Here is an 18003-nt window from a genome sequence, read left to right on the forward strand (position 1 = left end):
GGGAAATAATGGAGAATTTATGAAGATGAACTGGTGAAAAATTATCTGCCTGGACAACAAAGAAGAAAAATTGCTTTGAAGCTTTCAGTGAAAAGGAAGAACATTGAAAATGAAATGTTTAAGATTAATTGAGCTTGGAAAGACAAGATAAATCGTCGTAACTGGAATCAATTTAGTTTTATTTTTATATTCTATACTCAAGACGCAGAGAAGTGAATAAAGTCATTTTGTTCCTATTACCAGCTGTTTATTATTGCTTATTTATATTCACTTCGAGACTCAGCTTCATGTCCTGAGATCTCTATTTGAAAAGCCTGACCAAAGAGCCTGACACTGACTATGCTCTCACATGTGATGGAGTCAAGCTGTGTCTTGTACTTACAGGTATGTTGTGGGACTGACATTAATGCGCCGTGGTTGACTTCCTGATTCAAACTTGCTGGCCAGAGTCACATTGTTTCCAAACAAGCAATAACGAGGCATTTTTACACCAACGACTCCTGCCAGTACAGATCCAGAATGAATTCCAATCCGTAACTGTAGTAGAAAAAAACATGCTTCATAAAATACTTTAGCCAGAAACAACTCATATCGCCTTTAGCTTCAACATTGAAACTTGGAGCAGGATTCCCACGGAAATTAATTAACTAAAAGCACACAAAATATCAAACAGAAACAAACTTGCTTTCTAGCCTTTGTACTTCTCTCGGGAAGCAAGAATTCATTTCTGGTGTTTATTTTCAGCAGTTTGATTTTGTGCCATTAGAGGATGAATGCTCCAAGGTCACCTTATCTTTAATTCCTACTTTCCCCCAAACCCAAGTGGGTGCTAGTTACCTGAGTGTGGTCCATTTGAAACCATTCAAATCCACCTGTGTTTATCATCCCTGTCTGGGGTCTGTGATCAGAACTGAAAAGGCAGAAATCCAACTGTTGCACACCCCTCATTAATGAGTATGCATGACTTTGTGTTAATGCTACGAGAGGAAGATGAGGCTAGGTTAGCTGCCTTCTGCTTTTTTCAGTATGTTAAAATATTTACTTGCCCCTCCTACACCAACAGTAAATCCCAATAATTCAGATGGGCTCACAATGCCAGATCTCTAATCTCTTCTCCCTGCATTCCACACAGTAATAGAGCAGTCATCTCATGATGTCTTATGCAGTGTTCTGATCCTGTATTTCATTAGAATATTTACCAATATTTACCAATGTTACATGGAAAGAATTAGAAAGATCCAGTTGAGTGGATGATGCTCATCATGTGAACCACTGATTTTGTTGTTAGATTTTAATATGGAAAGCAATTCATTGGTTACTCCAGATTTTTCACTTGTCTACCTGGTCATCTTCAAGCTGCACTGCTAATCGTGGAGCTTCAGGTGAGGCCGAGGAGCCTCCTGCTTTCCCTCTGTAACTTCTGTATTTCTTTTATTTCTCAAATCTACAATAATCTGTATCTTTGTCACAAATTATCTGAGGAAAGGAAACTCACAATCTGCACCACATAATGCTAACTGCATTTTGACATAAACACGTCCTTCTGAGCTGAACTTAGCCTTGGGCAACAGTGTGAAAATGCCAATCTATTTGAATGATTTTTCTAAATTAAATAATTCCATTCTGCAGGGTTTATTGTATGTGAATCCTTTAAAAATTGTGGCTCCCTGTTGTGCTAAAAATAGATTTTTTGTTGAAGGCAAACCTATGAGTCATTCCCATTTTTTTTTTGCTGAATCATTGCTCACTATTACTGAAGCAGTGCTCATGTTAACATACAGGCACATGCAAGATGACATTCAATCCAATTTAAGACAGTACCCTCAGTAAAATGGGTCATAATTGAAAAGTAAGGTCACGTTTGCTTCAACGTGACACAATTTAAAAAGCATCCACAGCAGCGGGAATTGATGAGCTAAAGGTCCAGTAAAAGACAGACAGCATTAGTCAGCCTGAGCTCCCTTCATATTGGTCACTTGATAGATTTAATACCAGTAAGAACAGCTCCTAGTACATATACTATTCAAAAATAATTAAAATACACAAATGCTGGAAGAACACAGCAGGCCAGGCAGCATCGAGTAGAAGCAGTAAATCTATGTTTGGGTTGGGTCCCTTCATCATGCTGCTTCTACTCGATGCTGCCTGTCCTGCTGTGCTTTTCTTGCATTTGTGTATTTTTATTTTATTTATTCCAGTGTCTGCAGTAAACCACTGTTATGCTATGATTGGCTGCTGCCGGTCTCAGGAAGTGAGACCAATCCTACCCATAGCCCCTTGCATGCTCCCCTTTTCACTCTGCCTCATTCAGTCAATGAGGTTGATGGCTGATAAAGGCCTGATAGTTTCACAACTGCAGTTTTTATGATTATTGATGATGTGTCAGTTTTATTAACTATATTTTCCAGTCCAAACCATCTGCAAAACCTAACAGCACCACATGTGGACAGAGGCCACTCCAGACAGCATGATTGGTGCCATCTCCTCTACAAACCAGTGATGCATGTGTGAGTTATGGGGACTGCCATTTTGGACATGCATCAAATGCCATTATAGTGCACTACCAGTAACCACAAAGACTAGGCTAAGGGAACGATAGGCTTTAATATACAGAAGAACCTTGTTTGTCTGGATCCAGATATAGGAACAGAGGGAAGAGAGAGGTGGCTCAACCTTTACGGCCCAAGACCACAGGGGAGGAGTCATAGGGTATGAGTCATCAGTGGGCAGGCCAGCTCCATATATACAGCAGTCAACAATAACTATATGCAATGGAGGAAACATATCACCACAGCCATCTTCCTAGGCATATGACACCATGAGGGAACAGCGATGGTGGCCATCTTGGGATCAAGGGTGACCATCTCGGGATCATGAGCACCCATTGGACAGTGAGTCTATACTGGCCTCCATCTCCCTTAACCAAGAGGCACCACATGAACTCGCTAGGTCCATGATGGACGTTCAGGTAAACAGACGCGTTACCAATAGTGGGAGTACAGAAAGTTTTATCGACCTCTATACTGCTAAGCACCTATCCCCTAAAGTATGGGCCACCAAATACAAGATATCACTCATGTCCAAATCACATATGGCAGCCATCCATGGGTCCTGCGTAGTGATCCTGACCATTGGAGGCATAGTTTACAAACATTTCAGACTACTCATCATCCCACAACTCTGTGTTTCCTTGCTACTGGGGCTGGACTTCCAGTGCCATCTTCAGAAAGTGACATTGAAATTCGATGGGTCTCATTTCCCCCACCCCCCTTACCATTTGCAATTAACAATTCACAGATGGCCTCTGTGTTCGACTTGTGGCCTCTCAACTCTCCAAATTGACTCCACTGTTTGCCAACCTCACACCAACTTCAAGCCAGTGACCATCAGGAGTAGAGAATACTGTGTGGCAGATAAGGCATTCATTAAGTTGGAGGTTCAGTGCTTGTTGGGCAAGGGCATCATCGAGGCCAGTAATAGTCCTTGGAGGGCTCAGGTGGTTGCGGAGAAGAACGGGGAAATTAATAGGATGGTCAAAGACTACTGCCAGGCCATGCAGCTTGACACATACCCCCTTCCCCGCATATCCAATATGTTCAACCAGATTGTACAATATCAGGTTTTCTCCATGAGTGACCTGAAGTCGGCGTATCACCAGCTCTTGATCTGCCCAGAAGACCGCCAGTATACTACATTTGAGGCAGATGGCCGCCTCTACCACTTCCTCCAGGTCCCTTTTGGTGTCAAAAATGGGGTCTCCACCTTCAAGTGGGAGATGGACCACTATAATCTGAGGCCACCTTCCCATTCCTAGATAATGCAACCATCTGTGGCCACAACCTGTGATCAAGTTCATCCAGGTCCTGTCCCAAGAATAAACTATTCAGCCCTATCCAAGGCAGATCAGGAAGACCCTGAGATCATGGCATGCAGAACAATAGTTTTTGGGCTCAGGCTGGAGGATATCACCATTGGCCCTGGTAACCAGACGCTCCTCAGTGACATCTCCACTGGTAAACCCTGCCCCATTGTGCCAGCAGCATGGAGGCGGCAGGTTTTCGATGTGGTGTACAACCTGGCACACCCAGTCATCAGAACTTCTGTCAAAATGGTGGCTAGTAGGTTCATCTGGCACGACCTCCAGAAACAGGTGAGTCAGCAGGCCAAGACATGCACATTCTGCCAGACATCCAAAATGCAGACACATGTCATGGCATCCCCCCGACCTTTGAGCCAACAAGATGTAGATTCATCCACATCAATATTGATAATGCTTCTGGTCTCCCATGGGGTGAAATATCTCCTCACTATGATTGACCGCTTCATGAGGTGGCCAGAAGCGGTTCCGCTGACTGATACAACCAATGAGACCTGATCCAGGGCACTGATTAACACCTGGGTGTCGAGATTCGGAATCTCGAGTCATAGGACTTCTGAGAGGTACACAGTTTACTTCAGGACTCTGGGTGGTGCTAGCCAATTTGTTGGGAACACAGCTCCACCACACCACATCGTACCACCATCAGGCCAACAGGTTGGTGGAGTGGTTCCTCAGGAACTTAAAGGTGGCCTTGATGGCTTGGCTCAAGGGGCTGAATTAGGTAGATGAGCTACCCTGGCTCCTCCTGAGGATCTGCATGGCCCTGAAAGAAGATTTAAATGCCTCAACAGCCAAGATGGTGTACGTTGCGCTGTTGGTGATACCAGGGGAGTTCTTGGCTGCTGCCAAGGACCCAGGGGACCCAATGGCCTCATTAATTAAGCTGAGGGAAAGACTGGGTACTCGAGCCCCTCTGCTGCCTCTGTTGCATGGCTCGGCCAACTCCTATGTCCCCAAAAATTTAGAGACCTGTGTGTACATTTTCATTCAGGGGGGCATACCAGACATCTCTGCCATGGCTGTACGAGGGGCCATATAAAGTAGTCAGACACAATGGGTCGATGTGTGCTGGATATTGGCGGTAAGGAAGAGACTTTCATCATCGACTGCATTATCTGGACATTAGCCAACCGGTCTCCACTCAGCCCCCGTTACGCAAATAGGCCACCAAAAGTGGAAAACAGCACTCTGATCATCAGTTTGGGGGGAGGGGGGGATTGTGTAGCGGCCTGATGGGAGCCAATGACCTTCATCCCAGGTGACAACCTGCACAGTGGGAAACAATGAGCAACGGTGGGAACATTGACCAATTCAAAGTTGTCGCTGCTGTGATGTCACCTCTGTCATCACCAGGGGGAGAAAATATAAGCAGAGCTGCCAGTGCAATAAACCAGTCTTCGACTTTGAATTCTTGGGTGTGTGTCATTCTTTCCACACTTCACGGTGACACGCACGCTACGATAGGCAGCATTCAAATAACAAAAAGCAACTGCATGTTCATTACAGCTATAAAAATATATGCTTCCACAATTTTTGAGAAGATATGCCAACTTTAGAAAGCTTAAAGTACTATCTTTGCTGATGGAGAATATCAAATTGGTCAAGTTGGACTTCAGGTTTCTTGGAGCTGTTACTTTGTGATCTGCTTTTGAGTTCATGTAGTATAAATATTTGTGCTATAGATGAAATGTAGATAGAATTTAGAGAGCTGCCACACACTTCAGAAACATTGATGTATACACACATTATGCCTAGCTTCAATCACAAAGTTATGTCCCAGTAAGGTGAGATGTATAACTGTTAGGTCTGCTTTGTTCATGAATGAGTGAGACAAACACCAGGCTGAGTCGAAATCAGGGTTCTTTGTTCTTTATTACCGGATTGTAACACTTGCGACCAACCATGTTAGTCGGAGAATGCATTCTGCCGTTATCAGCAAAATGGTGATTTTTTATACCCTTGGATATGTGCTTAGAACATCATCATATCATTACTTGTCCAATGACTAAAACTGTTGCTATCCTTTCCCTGCTAGCTTCCTGCCTCTCAATCCATCAATGTCTCTCTTATCTTGTAAGTACAAGGATGCATTCACATCTTGTTACAGCCCTGTACATTCCCATCTCATGATGTTTTACCTAACAATAACTGAAGCGGAGATGAGCTATATTCCTGTTCCTGGAAATCCTTGGCTATCTTTAGATGTTTCTGATTTAAAAAAAACCTCAGGTTTGTGGATTGCTCTCATGTTCTCATGTCAACCTTTTATCATCTCATGTTTTAATGAGATTTTGGAGACAAACCTTCAGATATTTTTAAACATCATTATAACAAGAATTAATGTTTCAAAGCAGGGTTAGAAAAAGTGTGTAAATTAAAAATGTTGTTTACCTGTAAGGAATAAGCCCTTTCCTCTTCTATAATTGCAGAACTTCCAATATAATATTTAGCATCAAAGGTTAACAAGAGACAACAGTCATTCAAGAATGAAATTATTTGAATTTCATTGCATGGCATTTCATGAGCTATACAATGCCCTCCATAATGTTTGGGCTAGAGTGTGGATATAGCAGCCAAGGCAGGGAATGCTACTCTTGCAAAATGTAGGTTGTTAGGGTAGCCAGCAGTATCCTTGATGACTTTATCTGTAACAAGTACATCCAGCTACACCTCCTGAAAAACTGAGTTAAGGAATTGGAACTAGAGTTGGAGGAACTCTGGATCATTTGGGAGGCAGAGGGTATTATTGACAGGAGTTACAGTGATACTATCACACCTAGGAGGCAGGAGGAGGGTAGATGGGTGACAGTGAGGAGAGGGCAAGGGAACAGGTAGGCAGTGCCAGGCACCCCTGTTGGTGTTCCCCTCAATAATAAGTATACCATTTGGGATACTGTTGAGAGGGATGACCTACCAGACACAAGCCATGGCAAATAGGTCTCTGGCACAGAGTCTGGTCCTGTGGTTAAGAAGAGAAGGGCAGAGAAGAGGTGAGCTGTAGTCAAGTCATCACCTTTATTTACCATTCATACCATGCTCACACAGTAAAGACAAGATACCGTTTCTCCAAGACCTTGGAGCATATTTATATAAATCTAAATTAGAATAGAAGTTAAACAAATTAAAATATTAAGGTGAATACAGTAACAATTCATGGTACCTTAACCACAAATGTTCTGGGAATTCAAGAGTCTGATGGCTTGGGGGAAAATCTGTTACCTAATCTGAACATAATAGCCTGAGTGCTGCAGTACCTCCTACCAGAGAGCAGAAGGAAGAACAGTTTACATGAGGGGCATGTGGAGTCCTTCACAATGTTTATTGCCTTTTGCCTGCATCGAGTGTTGTAGATGTCCTTCATGGGAGGAAGAGAGCCGCCAATGATCTTTTACACTGACTTCACTATCCTCTGCAGGGTCTTGCGGTCCAACGAGGTACAGTTTCCAAGCCAGGCAGTGATGCAGTTGCACAGGATGCTCTCAATATATCCTCTGCATAACGTAGGGAGGATGGAGGGTGGGAGATGAACTTTCCTCAGTCTTCGCAGGAAGTAGAGGCGCTGCTGGGCTTACTTGGCTATGCAGCTTGTGTTCAGGGAGAAAGTGAGATTCTCCGCCAAGTGCACTCTAAGGAACTTGATACTCTCGATGACCTCAATGGTGGAGCCGTCAATGGTCAGCAGAGTGTGGTCTCCCTGGGCCCTCCTGAAGTCGACAACCATCTCTTTTGCTTTTTAACATTCAGATGAAGGTTGTTGGGTGTGCACCAGTCCATTAGTGACTACACCTCATCTCTGTACACTGACTTGTCATTCTTACTGATCAGGTCCATCACAGTCATGTCATCAGCAAACTTGATGATGTGGTTCAAGCTGTGTTTAGTGATAGGGGATTCCATAGTTAGGTCGACAGATAAGAGGTTCTGTGGAGGAGATCAAATATCCCGGATGGTATGTTGCCTCCTGGTGCCAGGGTCCGTGATATCTCAGACTGAGTTCACGCCATTCTCAGGAGGGAGGGTGAGCAGCCAAATGTCATGGTTTTTGTATGGACCAATGACATGGGTCGGAAGGAGGTCCTGTAAGGAGAGTTCACGAGTTAGGTGGTAGGTTGAAGGACAGGACCTCCAGGGTAGTGATGTCAAGATTACTACACATGCCACATGCCACATGCCAGTGAGGTTAGAAATAGAAGTATAATGCAGCTGAAGACATGGTGTAGGAGGGAGAGCTTCAGGTTTCTGGATCATTGAGCCCTCTTCCAGGAAAGGTGGCTTGGGGACTAATATCCTTGCAGGCAGGTTTGCAAGTGCTGGTCTGGTGGTGTGTTTAAACTAGATTTTCAGGGGGGTGGGAACCAATGTGCCTGAGCAGATAGAGGAGTGGAAGAGAGAAATGATGATGTGAAAATTGCATGCACCATTAGAAATCAATGGGTTGAACGTGGTGGAAATGTTCTCATATGCATCTATTTCAATGCAAGGAGTACTGTAGGAAAGGCAGATGAGTTTGGAGCATGGATTGGCATGTGGAGTTTTGACATTGTGGCCATTAGTGAAAATTGGTTGCAGGAGGGGCAGGACTGGCAGCTCAATGTTCTGGGCTTTCGTTGCTTTAGAAGTGATAGAACAGGGGTGGGGGAGTGGGAAGAAAGGGGGAGGAGTGGCATTGCTCATCAGGGAAAATATCACAGCGGTGCTCAGGCAGGACAGACCAGTGGGCTCGCCTACAGAGGCTATATGGGCGGAGCTGAGGAACAGGAAAAGGTATGACCACAGTAATGGGTTTGTATTATAGACCGCCCAATAGTCAGCAAAAATTGGAGGAGCAAATCTGTAAAGAGGTAGAGACAGCTGCAGGAAAAATATAGTTGTGATAATAGGAGATTTGCTGTCTTAAATCAAATAAAGGTGGATAAATTCCAAGGGCCTGACAAGATATTCCTTTGGACCTTGAAGGAGGCTAGTGCAGAAATTACAGGGTCTCTGGCAGGACAGCCATGGAAAATTAGAGAGTAGCTCACATTATTCCATTGTTTAAAAAAGGGTCCAAAAGTAGTTCTGGAAACTAAAGACATTGAGGTTAATCAGGGAGGTTCAGATGCTAGGTATTCATGATGAAGTAGTGAACTGGATTCATCAATGGGTGGACGAGAGAATCCAGATAGTGGCGGATGACTGCTTCTCAGACTGGAGGCCTGTGACTAGAGTATACCTCATGGATTGGCACCAGGCCCATTGTTGTTTGTTATCTATATCAGTAATTTGCATGATAATGTAGTAAATTAGATCAGCAAGTTTGCAGACATCTCTAAGATTGGAGATGTTGTGGATCGTGAAGAAGGTTTTCAAAACTTGCAGAAGGATTTGGGCCAGTTGGAAAAATGGCAGATGGAGTTTAATGCAGACAAATGTGAGGTTTTGCATTTTGGAAGGACAAACCAAGAAAGGACATACATGGAAAATGATAGAGCACTGAGGAGTGTGGTAGAACAGAGAGACCTGGGGATACAAATACATAATTCCCTGAAAGTGGTGTCACAGATAGATAGGGTTGAAAAGAAAGTTTTGGCATATTGGCCTTCATAAATCACAGAACTGAGTACAGGAGTTGGGAAGTTATGTTAAAGTTGTATAAGACATTATGAGGCCAAATTTGGAGTATTGTGTACAGTTTTGGTCACCTCACAACAGGAAAGATATCAATAAGATAGAAAGAGTACAGAAAAGATTTACTAGGATGTTGCCTGGACTTCAGGAACTGAGTTACAGGGAACGTTTAAACAGGTTAGGACTTTATTCCCTGGACCATAAAAGAATGAGGGGAGATTTGATAGAGGTATTTAAAATTATGAGGGGAAAAGAAAGAGTAAATTTAAATAGGCTTTTTCCACTGAGGGTGTGTGAGATACAAACCAGAGGATGTGGGTTAAGGGTGAAAGAGGAGAAGTTTAGGGGGAACATAATGGAGTACTTCTTTACACAGAGAGAGGTGGGAGTGTGGAACAAGCTTGCAGCTGAAATGGTAAATGCAGGCTCAACTTTAACATTTAAGAAGAATTTGGATGGGAGAGGTATGGAGGGCTATTAACTGGGTGCAGGTCAGTGGGACTAGGCAACAAAAAATGGTTCAACATAGACTTGAGATGACCTGTTTCTGTGCTGTAATTGTTCTATGATTCTATGGTGAAGTGTGTTTCAGCTGCCTTACATACCTCAACCCAATATTTCATTCTCCTGAAAACAATCACAAATTGCCAGCCAATGAGATTTCAACTGGTTTGTGTTATGATCACTAACAAATTTCCACCTGATACTATTTCAGTGCCAATGTTGTGTTGTCTCAAAATGTCCTTTAGGCTTTACAATGCAGCTCTCCCAAAACACTAAACCACCACTGTTACCTTGACAACATTTCTAAGATTAACCAGAATAGCTGAAATTTAAGTTTTCTAGTTCCAAGCATTTTATCCTCCATGGATAGAAGCACATTATTTTACTGCTAGAAGAAGCAAAACTAAGCCCTTGAAATGCTGAAATGTAATAGGATAAATGAAACTAGCCAATTCAAAGGTTAACATATTGTATTTACCTGTATTGTGCACCCTGACTGATGTATTGGATGATCAGAAATGCATTTCCTAGGATTGCAGTGAAATAGTGGAGAGCCAACATTTAGAGGGTCACAACAATGGGGCCTCTGATCAAGTCAACAATCATGTATGTCATTAGACTTAGGGATATTGGAGGAAGCAGCAAATAACCATGGTGAGTTGGAGATCAAAGTGAGATCAGAGGGTCAGTTGGGTTGATTGGATCATTGTTGAAAGAGATTAGTGGATGCAGTGTAGGTTAGAGAGTTGTTGGGCCAGTCAGAGAATTAGATTAGTGAGGAATTCGGTTGATCAGAGGTAGTCCATGGCCTTGGGATCTTGTGGGAGTCAGGATCTTAATAAATGGGAAGAGTTGAGTGTGTTGGAGGTTTTGCGGTTTAAATTGATGGGAAGGAATAAATTGAGATTAGAGACTGAGGGTAGTGAAAAAGGTCAAGAGGATAAACAGTAAGTAAATGACTAACTTTAGTCCATTTCTATGTGAGGAATATGCAATAATGATCAATCCTGGGATGACTTGATCAGATTTTCCTTCTTGTGTTCCAAAGGGTGAGCATTATTGTACTGCAGTACACAAAAGTGCTGGAGAAACTCAGCAGGTCATGCAGCATCCATAGGAAGTAAATGGTAATTAACATTTTGGGCCTGAGTAGAAAAACTTTTGCCTTAACAAAAAAGTAGGGGGGTGGCGCATCTCAGACCCAAAAGCTTGTAGTCCAATTTCTAAACAATAGTATGTTCATTTTAATGGACCACTTGAGACAGTTGAAACAATAATATCTATTGTGTTCATTTGTCAAAAAACTAATTCCTTGTATTGACAACTAAGAATTCAAAATACTGTTGAATAAAAATATTTCCTTTCTCACAGGTTTTCTAAAAATCAAAATAGATTACTTTTCCTTCAACTTTGAATTATCCAAGCAGAAAATTTAGATGTCATTAATCTAAATAAAAATAGAAAACATGCAATATGTATCATACAGAAAAAAAATTATGAGGGAAGCATGTTGCAGTGAAATGATTCCAATGAAAGAACTCTCATTTGAAAACTGAAAACTGGGTCGATCATGTGAGATAGTATCACTGTGTCAAGAGCTTGAATCCAAGAGTAGTAGAGGGTAAATGTTCTTCATTTTTGCTTAACATTAAACTCTAAATAAGGTCTCACAATGGACACATGTAGAGTAAATAAACTCATGAACAGGATACATTTTCAGCAAAGTCCTGGATCTAAATTCTCAAATGTGGAAACATCCTCTCCACATCCTACTTGTTAAAACCCTTCAGGATCTCATGTTTTAATCAGGTTCCCTCACATTCTAATAATTGTTTAGTGGATGCAAACCCACCCTTTCCAGGTAATAGCCTTCTCTGAACTGTTTTCATCATATTAACATTTTTCCTTAAATAAATAGACAGATATTGTATTGAGTACTGCACATATGATCTCACCAAAGCCACATGTAATTGATTCTCTAACCTCCCTACTTTTAAATTCAATTTCCCTGGCAATAGATGATAACATTCATGGTTTATCCTATTTACTTGCGACCCGAGTCTTTTTCTAGATTGGAACCCTTTATATCTCATAGCTTTGCAATCACTCACCATTCAGATAATTTTCTTTATTTTTTTCCACATGGACTGTTTAACATTTACCCACATTATTAACCAATTGCCAAATTTTAACCCATCCTTTCATACCCTCCTTCACAATTTATTTTCCAAAACACCTTTTCAGAATGAACTGCCCAACTGAGACCACCTGCTAATTGGAGGAGCAGAACCTCATATTCCATCTGGGCATCCTCCAACCAGGCGGCATTAATATAAGCCTCTCCGGTTTCTGTTAGGACCCTCCATCCCCACCTTTCCTCACCCCCCTCCCGCCAAGATGAATTCTCACCTTTTTTCTCCTACCCTCCGAAATATGTCCAATTATGGCCTCTTGTGCACCTTCCACTGCTTCTTCTTCACTCCACTCCCTACCTTATTATTCGGGCATCTGCCTGCTTTCTGCTCATACTTTGACGAAAACACAGGCCCAAAATGTTGGTTATATATCTTTACCTCCTATAGATGCTGCTGGACCTGCTGAGTTTCTCCAGCAATTTTGTATATTTACTATTTTCATAATAAAGGTCAGCTTAAAGCATACTGGGAGGCTGCTCAGAAGATTGAAAATGTAGCGGAGAGAGATATAAATGGAGTAATCCCTCTTTTTTTTGCTTTTGAGGAAAACACTGTTACACACCAACCAGAGCCACTGCCACAAATTGCCAAAGCCAGCTTTTCTTGGTCCTATCTGTGTGGAGTTGGCATATACTTTTTGTGACAATAGGGTTTTCCTCTGGTTTCCTCCTGCATACCTTAGTCATGTGGGTTGGTAGGTTAATTGTCCTTACCATGTAGGTAAGTGGCAGAATCTGGGGGAGAGGGAGAAGGAGCATGTATAGAAAATGAAAATGGGTGGCTGATTCTGTGCTGAATCTATCTATGGTTAATTTCAGTTTCAACTTCAATGCTTAGTTTGGAAACAAGAAGTATTGATATCAAACCCTATGATGGCATTGAGTTTTGGACATGAATGTGAAAAAGTGACATCATTACTTTAATTCACTGAAAAAGTAAGTCAGCAGAAATATTTTTATCGCTCACTGGTAAATGCAAGCTTCCATTTATTCAGCTTATTGCAAGGTTATTAAAATTAATAGACTTGTCACATTTGTTTGGAAAGAAATACAAAGCAGATAATTGTATATTCATTGCAGTCAGCTGATAAACACATTTTCTGGACCTTAATTACAGTTCAGTAAGACTAAATTGTAACCATTCTCTTACTCTTCTCTAATGAGGCAATATTCATTATGTGTTCCACAACTAAATATTATCTCATTATCTACAGACTCAGCAAACAAGTTATTTTCTTTATTCCTAGGAGAAACTTTATGTAGATATAAGTGAATATTACAAATCTCATGTAAACACTACATTTTATTTTATGGCTTTGAAATATTTAAAAGATTAATGTAATTTTTATGCATATATTCGCTATTCATTATTTCTATTTTCCTCTCAGGACATATCAGATTCATAATCAGTCATTTAATGTAGTTAAGTTTTTTTTAAGAAAGAGATTGCTCAACTGAAGCAAGTAAAAAGATTCAATGTACATGTATATGTGCATGTCAATAAATTCATTATCATTCATCTAAAAGTTCTCTTTAATGCCATTAATATTTCAGTGTGTAACATTAGGTCAAAGGCTTCCTCTTCTGCAGTGTGTTATTGTGCACAATGTTGGTATTGATGAAGTTTTAAGTAATCAAAAGTTGGTTGAGCTTGAATTGATGATACAGGCAACATTCCAGGCATTACCAGTCTCACTAGAAAAGCTTTCCCATTCTTTCCATGGCTGCTGAGCTTCTCCAGAGGTCTTGCATACTGCATTAGACCCCAGCATCTGCAGATTTCTTGTTTATCTTCACTAGAGATGCATAAATGTTATCATTCTACAATTATATAAGCATTATTAAAGTGAATTTCTTTTAAATTCATTTGTTTTACTCTGTTATTTCAATATTCTGTTGGCTCTTCATTGCTTTACTTCAGGACTCCAGGTATGCACAAGGTGGGAAGTAGGTGAAGAGAGGGGCAGGAACTTAAACCCAATGACAGCTGAAATACTGCTGACACTAATTTGCCCTTTAAAATCAAGGATAAGAGCACAAAGCCCTCAAGAAAATGGCAAACCTAAACCCCAGCTGAAGATTACTAGAAATGAATTTCCATTTTAATGTAATCACTATTTCTTCTAATCAGTTCTCCTTCAATTAAAAAAAAACTAGTAGGTGACAGTAAGGATTGAAACCCTGAGATTTTTTTTTAATTTTTACCTGTATTCATCTGATGATGTGGTCTGCTATTGAGCTTAACAGTACAGCCCCTTCCTATTCAGGTCGTCACCTTTATTTATCATTCATTCTATGCTCGCACAGTAAAGACGAGATAGCGTTTCTCCAGGACCACAGAGCATATTTACATAATATGTTAGAATAGAAGTTAAACACATTAAAATATTAAGATGTATACAGGAAAAGTCCACGATACCCTATCCACATATATCCAGGGTATTCAGGAATCTGACGGCTTGGGGCAAAAAAACTGTTACCCAATCTGAACATTAGGGCCCGAATGCTAGGTACTTCCTACTAGATGGCAGAAAGGAGAACAGTTTACGTTAAAGGTGTGTGCAGTCCTTCACAATGTTTATTGCCTTTCACCTGCATTGAATGTTGTAAATGTCCTTCTTAGAAGGAAGAGACACCCCCCCACCCCCCAACAATCTTTTCCACATACATCACTATCCTCTACAGCACACATGTCAAACTCTGGCCCGTGGGCCGATATAATTATATTTGGCCCGCAAGATCATTTCAAAAATGTATTAGAGGTGGCCTGCCCTGCAGCAAGAGCCGATGCTGTTTTTTGGTAATGTCACCCCCACCATCCTCCCCCTTCATTGCACATCCTTCTCCATTGTAACACGAGAAATTGTAACACGAGAAGTCTGTCGATGTCATCAGCCGGCAAGCCAGTTGGAAGGCTCCCCGCACAACCAGTCACTTCTCCCACCTGTCGAGCGGTGCAGCGGATGGGCGAGCGCCTGTGATTTCCTGTCGGCGCGACGGGCATGGCAGGCTGCGCACGGCCCCGGGCAGCGCGAGCCCCGCGTGACTGGCACCGGACGGCCCTTCCACAGCGCGAGCGCACTTCTCCCGGTTGCCACGGCCTTCAGCGCTTGCACCCGCGCGGACCCCAGGGACGGCTGGTTCGGCCCTGCACATGAAGAGAGAGATGGTGGCTGTCCGCAAAGGCTGATCGGCAGCGCGCTGGGCCTGAGTGGGTGGGTAAGCAGGGGTGGGCAGAGGGTGTAGGTGAGGAGTAATGGGCAGGGGAAGTTATGGTGGTGCGAGGGGCAGTTAGAGGGAGGGATGAGTAGAAGGAGGGGTGAATAGAGAAGAGGTAAAAGGGGAGGGGCAGGGCGAGTAGGGGAGGGGTGATTAGAGGGTGAGAGACGGGTAGAGGGAGGAACAGGTTAAGGGGAGAGGCAGTAGAGTGGTGTGTATAGGATGGGGTGGGTAGAGGCAGAGCGAGTGGAGTGAGGGGTGAGTAGAGGTTGGGTAAAGGACTGGTCAGGTAGAGGGATGGTGGGTCGAGGACGAATAGAGGCCTAGAGCCTGAGGAGTGAGCAGAAAATGCTGAGTCCTGATACAGGCCAAAATGGACACAGCCTGTGAATGCTGACTACATCTCCACAGGGACCAAATAGGTTTCCCTCAGGTCAAGCAAAGGGTGAACTTGAGCTACCTACTCCTGACCTGTAACATTATCCTCCTAAAGTTATATCCTAAAGTTTAACATTACATATGTTGAAAGAAGAGAAAACATGCAGATGTTGTTGAAAATTTTCAATAAATATTTAGTTCGGCCCTCGACTTAGTCCAAGTTTTTAATTTTGGCCCTCCGTGAATTTGAGTTTGACACCCCTGCTCTACGGGGTCTTACAGTCCGGGGTGATACAGCTTCCAAACCAGGTGGTGATGCAGTTGCACAGGATGCTATCAATACATCCTCTGTAGAATGTAGCAAGGATGGCGGATGGGAGATAAACTTTCCTCAGTCGTCGAGGGAAGTAGAGGCACTGCTCAGCTTTCTTGGCTATGGAGCTGGTGTTAAAGGACCAAGTAAGATTCTCCATTAAGGGCACTCCAAGGCACTTGATACTCTTGACGACCTCAACAGTGAAGCTGTCAATGGTCAGCGGAGCGTGGTCTGCACCGACCATGATGCCAAACTAATTAATTCCATGTACCTGAACATGGTTTGTATCCCTCTGTTCCTTGCTTGTTCATGTGTTCATCTACATGCCCCTTAATCATTGCTGTCATATCTGTTTCAACCACCTCCCCAGAAACACAAGTCATTGAATGGATGGAGCTGTCTCCATAATCTATACATCTGTTTTACCTCAAATGTGGAAGCCTATGAAATCAAAATAATCTAGTTTCTTCCATAAATATTCTACATTTCATCTCAACAAAAACTTGAATTTTTATTTAGTACCTTTAATCTGGCAAAGACATCCCAAAGCTCCTCTCCTCAAAAGGCTTATTAGCAAAGATTGTTGTTAAGTCATGTAATACATTAATAGAGAGATGATCAAGAGTTAGATCAAATAGGTTCTGAATAGATTCTGCAATCTTTTCTGGAATGAAGGTGGGGGAAGCAGTAGAAGCAGAGCTAGATTCCACACACCTGGCCAGAGAAGTTTGCATCTCCCATCACTGGACTCAATCTTTCCTGCAAACGCCACCTCCTGCTCAGAATTTTGCTTGCAGAACCCTCCTCCTTGGCTCATGGCAGCTGGCCAATTTCTTTCATATCCCCTCTCTTAGCTTCAGATACGAATGTGCTACCAGAGGAATAGCCTCCACCTAAAGGTAACTCAAATCAGATAATCTCCAGGGACACCATTTGCAGGGGCACCATCACCAGTCTCAATAACTGTTCTGAGCAATTCCACCATTATCCTCCAAACAACAATCAATTAATTCAGGCCACAAGAGCAACTCTTCAAATACCCCTAACACTGGCACAGAGTTGATTCACTGAATGACCTCCCTCTTTATCATTAAAAAAGTAATATATCATATTTTATTTTTCATTTTCCATCAATAAACAAAGAAACAACATCACAGACTGTTTCAAGATGTACAGATATACCCCCACAATTTACATACATGAGATGTTTCCCCTCCCTCTCCCACCCCCTTTATAAAGAAAAGAAAGAAAAAGAGGGAAAAAAAAGAGAAAGAAAGAAAAAAAAGAGAACCCTGGGTATGGCATCAGTGATTCTGATGAATATCCAGGGAGGCTGTGGAGCCACCCTCTTAGGTAATTTATTCATCCACCTATTGGTATTTTTGTCGGGATGTGGCTACATTTGTGCTCCCATGAATGTTAGATTTGGTTGCCATATTTTAACAAAGGTGTTATGTCAGAGTCTAAGATTGTACGTGATTTTTCCCATGGGAATACAGCTATGCATCTCTATGCATCCGTCCACCTACTGATAAGAAGAGGGGAGTCAGATTTCCAGGTCATCACTATTTATTTTTTTGCTACTGACAAACCAATTAATATTAATTGGTTAATTTGTAGTTTATATCCATGAGGTTCCCCAGGAGAATCAAAGTTGGATCTGGCAGAAAGGTTACTTTTGTTATCCTGGTTAGTATATCGGTCAAATCCTGCCAAAATGTGGCTACCTTTGCATAGGACCAGGTTGCATGAACAAACTTTCCCAACTCCACACCACACCTGAAACATGTCTCCGGCACCTCCAGTTTTGCTTTGTGAATCTTTTGCGGTGGGAGGTAGAGCTGGTGTAGAAAGTTGTATTGAACCAGTCTGTATCTAGAATTAATCACTGCTGTCACACTGTCT

General features: G+C 42.2%; 1 protein-coding gene across 7 annotated transcripts in view; it reads right to left on the reverse strand.

The window, feature by feature from the left end:
• Positions 1 to 18003, reverse strand: part of gucy1a2 (guanylate cyclase 1, soluble, alpha 2) — a 205694-nt gene that overhangs the window by 8745 nt on the left and 178946 nt on the right. For 6 of the 7 annotated variants that reach the window (XM_069891229.1, XM_069891228.1, XM_069891227.1 and 3 more), the window contains one exon: positions 383 to 537. In XM_069891229.1, coding sequence (XP_069747330.1) covers positions 383 to 537 — 155 coding nt within the window. Of the gene's footprint in view, positions 1 to 382; positions 538 to 13773; positions 13982 to 18003 lie in introns of those variants that run through there. The other variant, XM_069891233.1, reaches the window with a different exon arrangement.

The sequence above is a fragment of the Narcine bancroftii genome, chromosome 7 (assembly GCF_036971445.1).
Source record: "Narcine bancroftii isolate sNarBan1 chromosome 7, sNarBan1.hap1, whole genome shotgun sequence".
Classification (NCBI taxonomy): Eukaryota; Metazoa; Chordata; class Chondrichthyes; order Torpediniformes; family Narcinidae; genus Narcine; species Narcine bancroftii.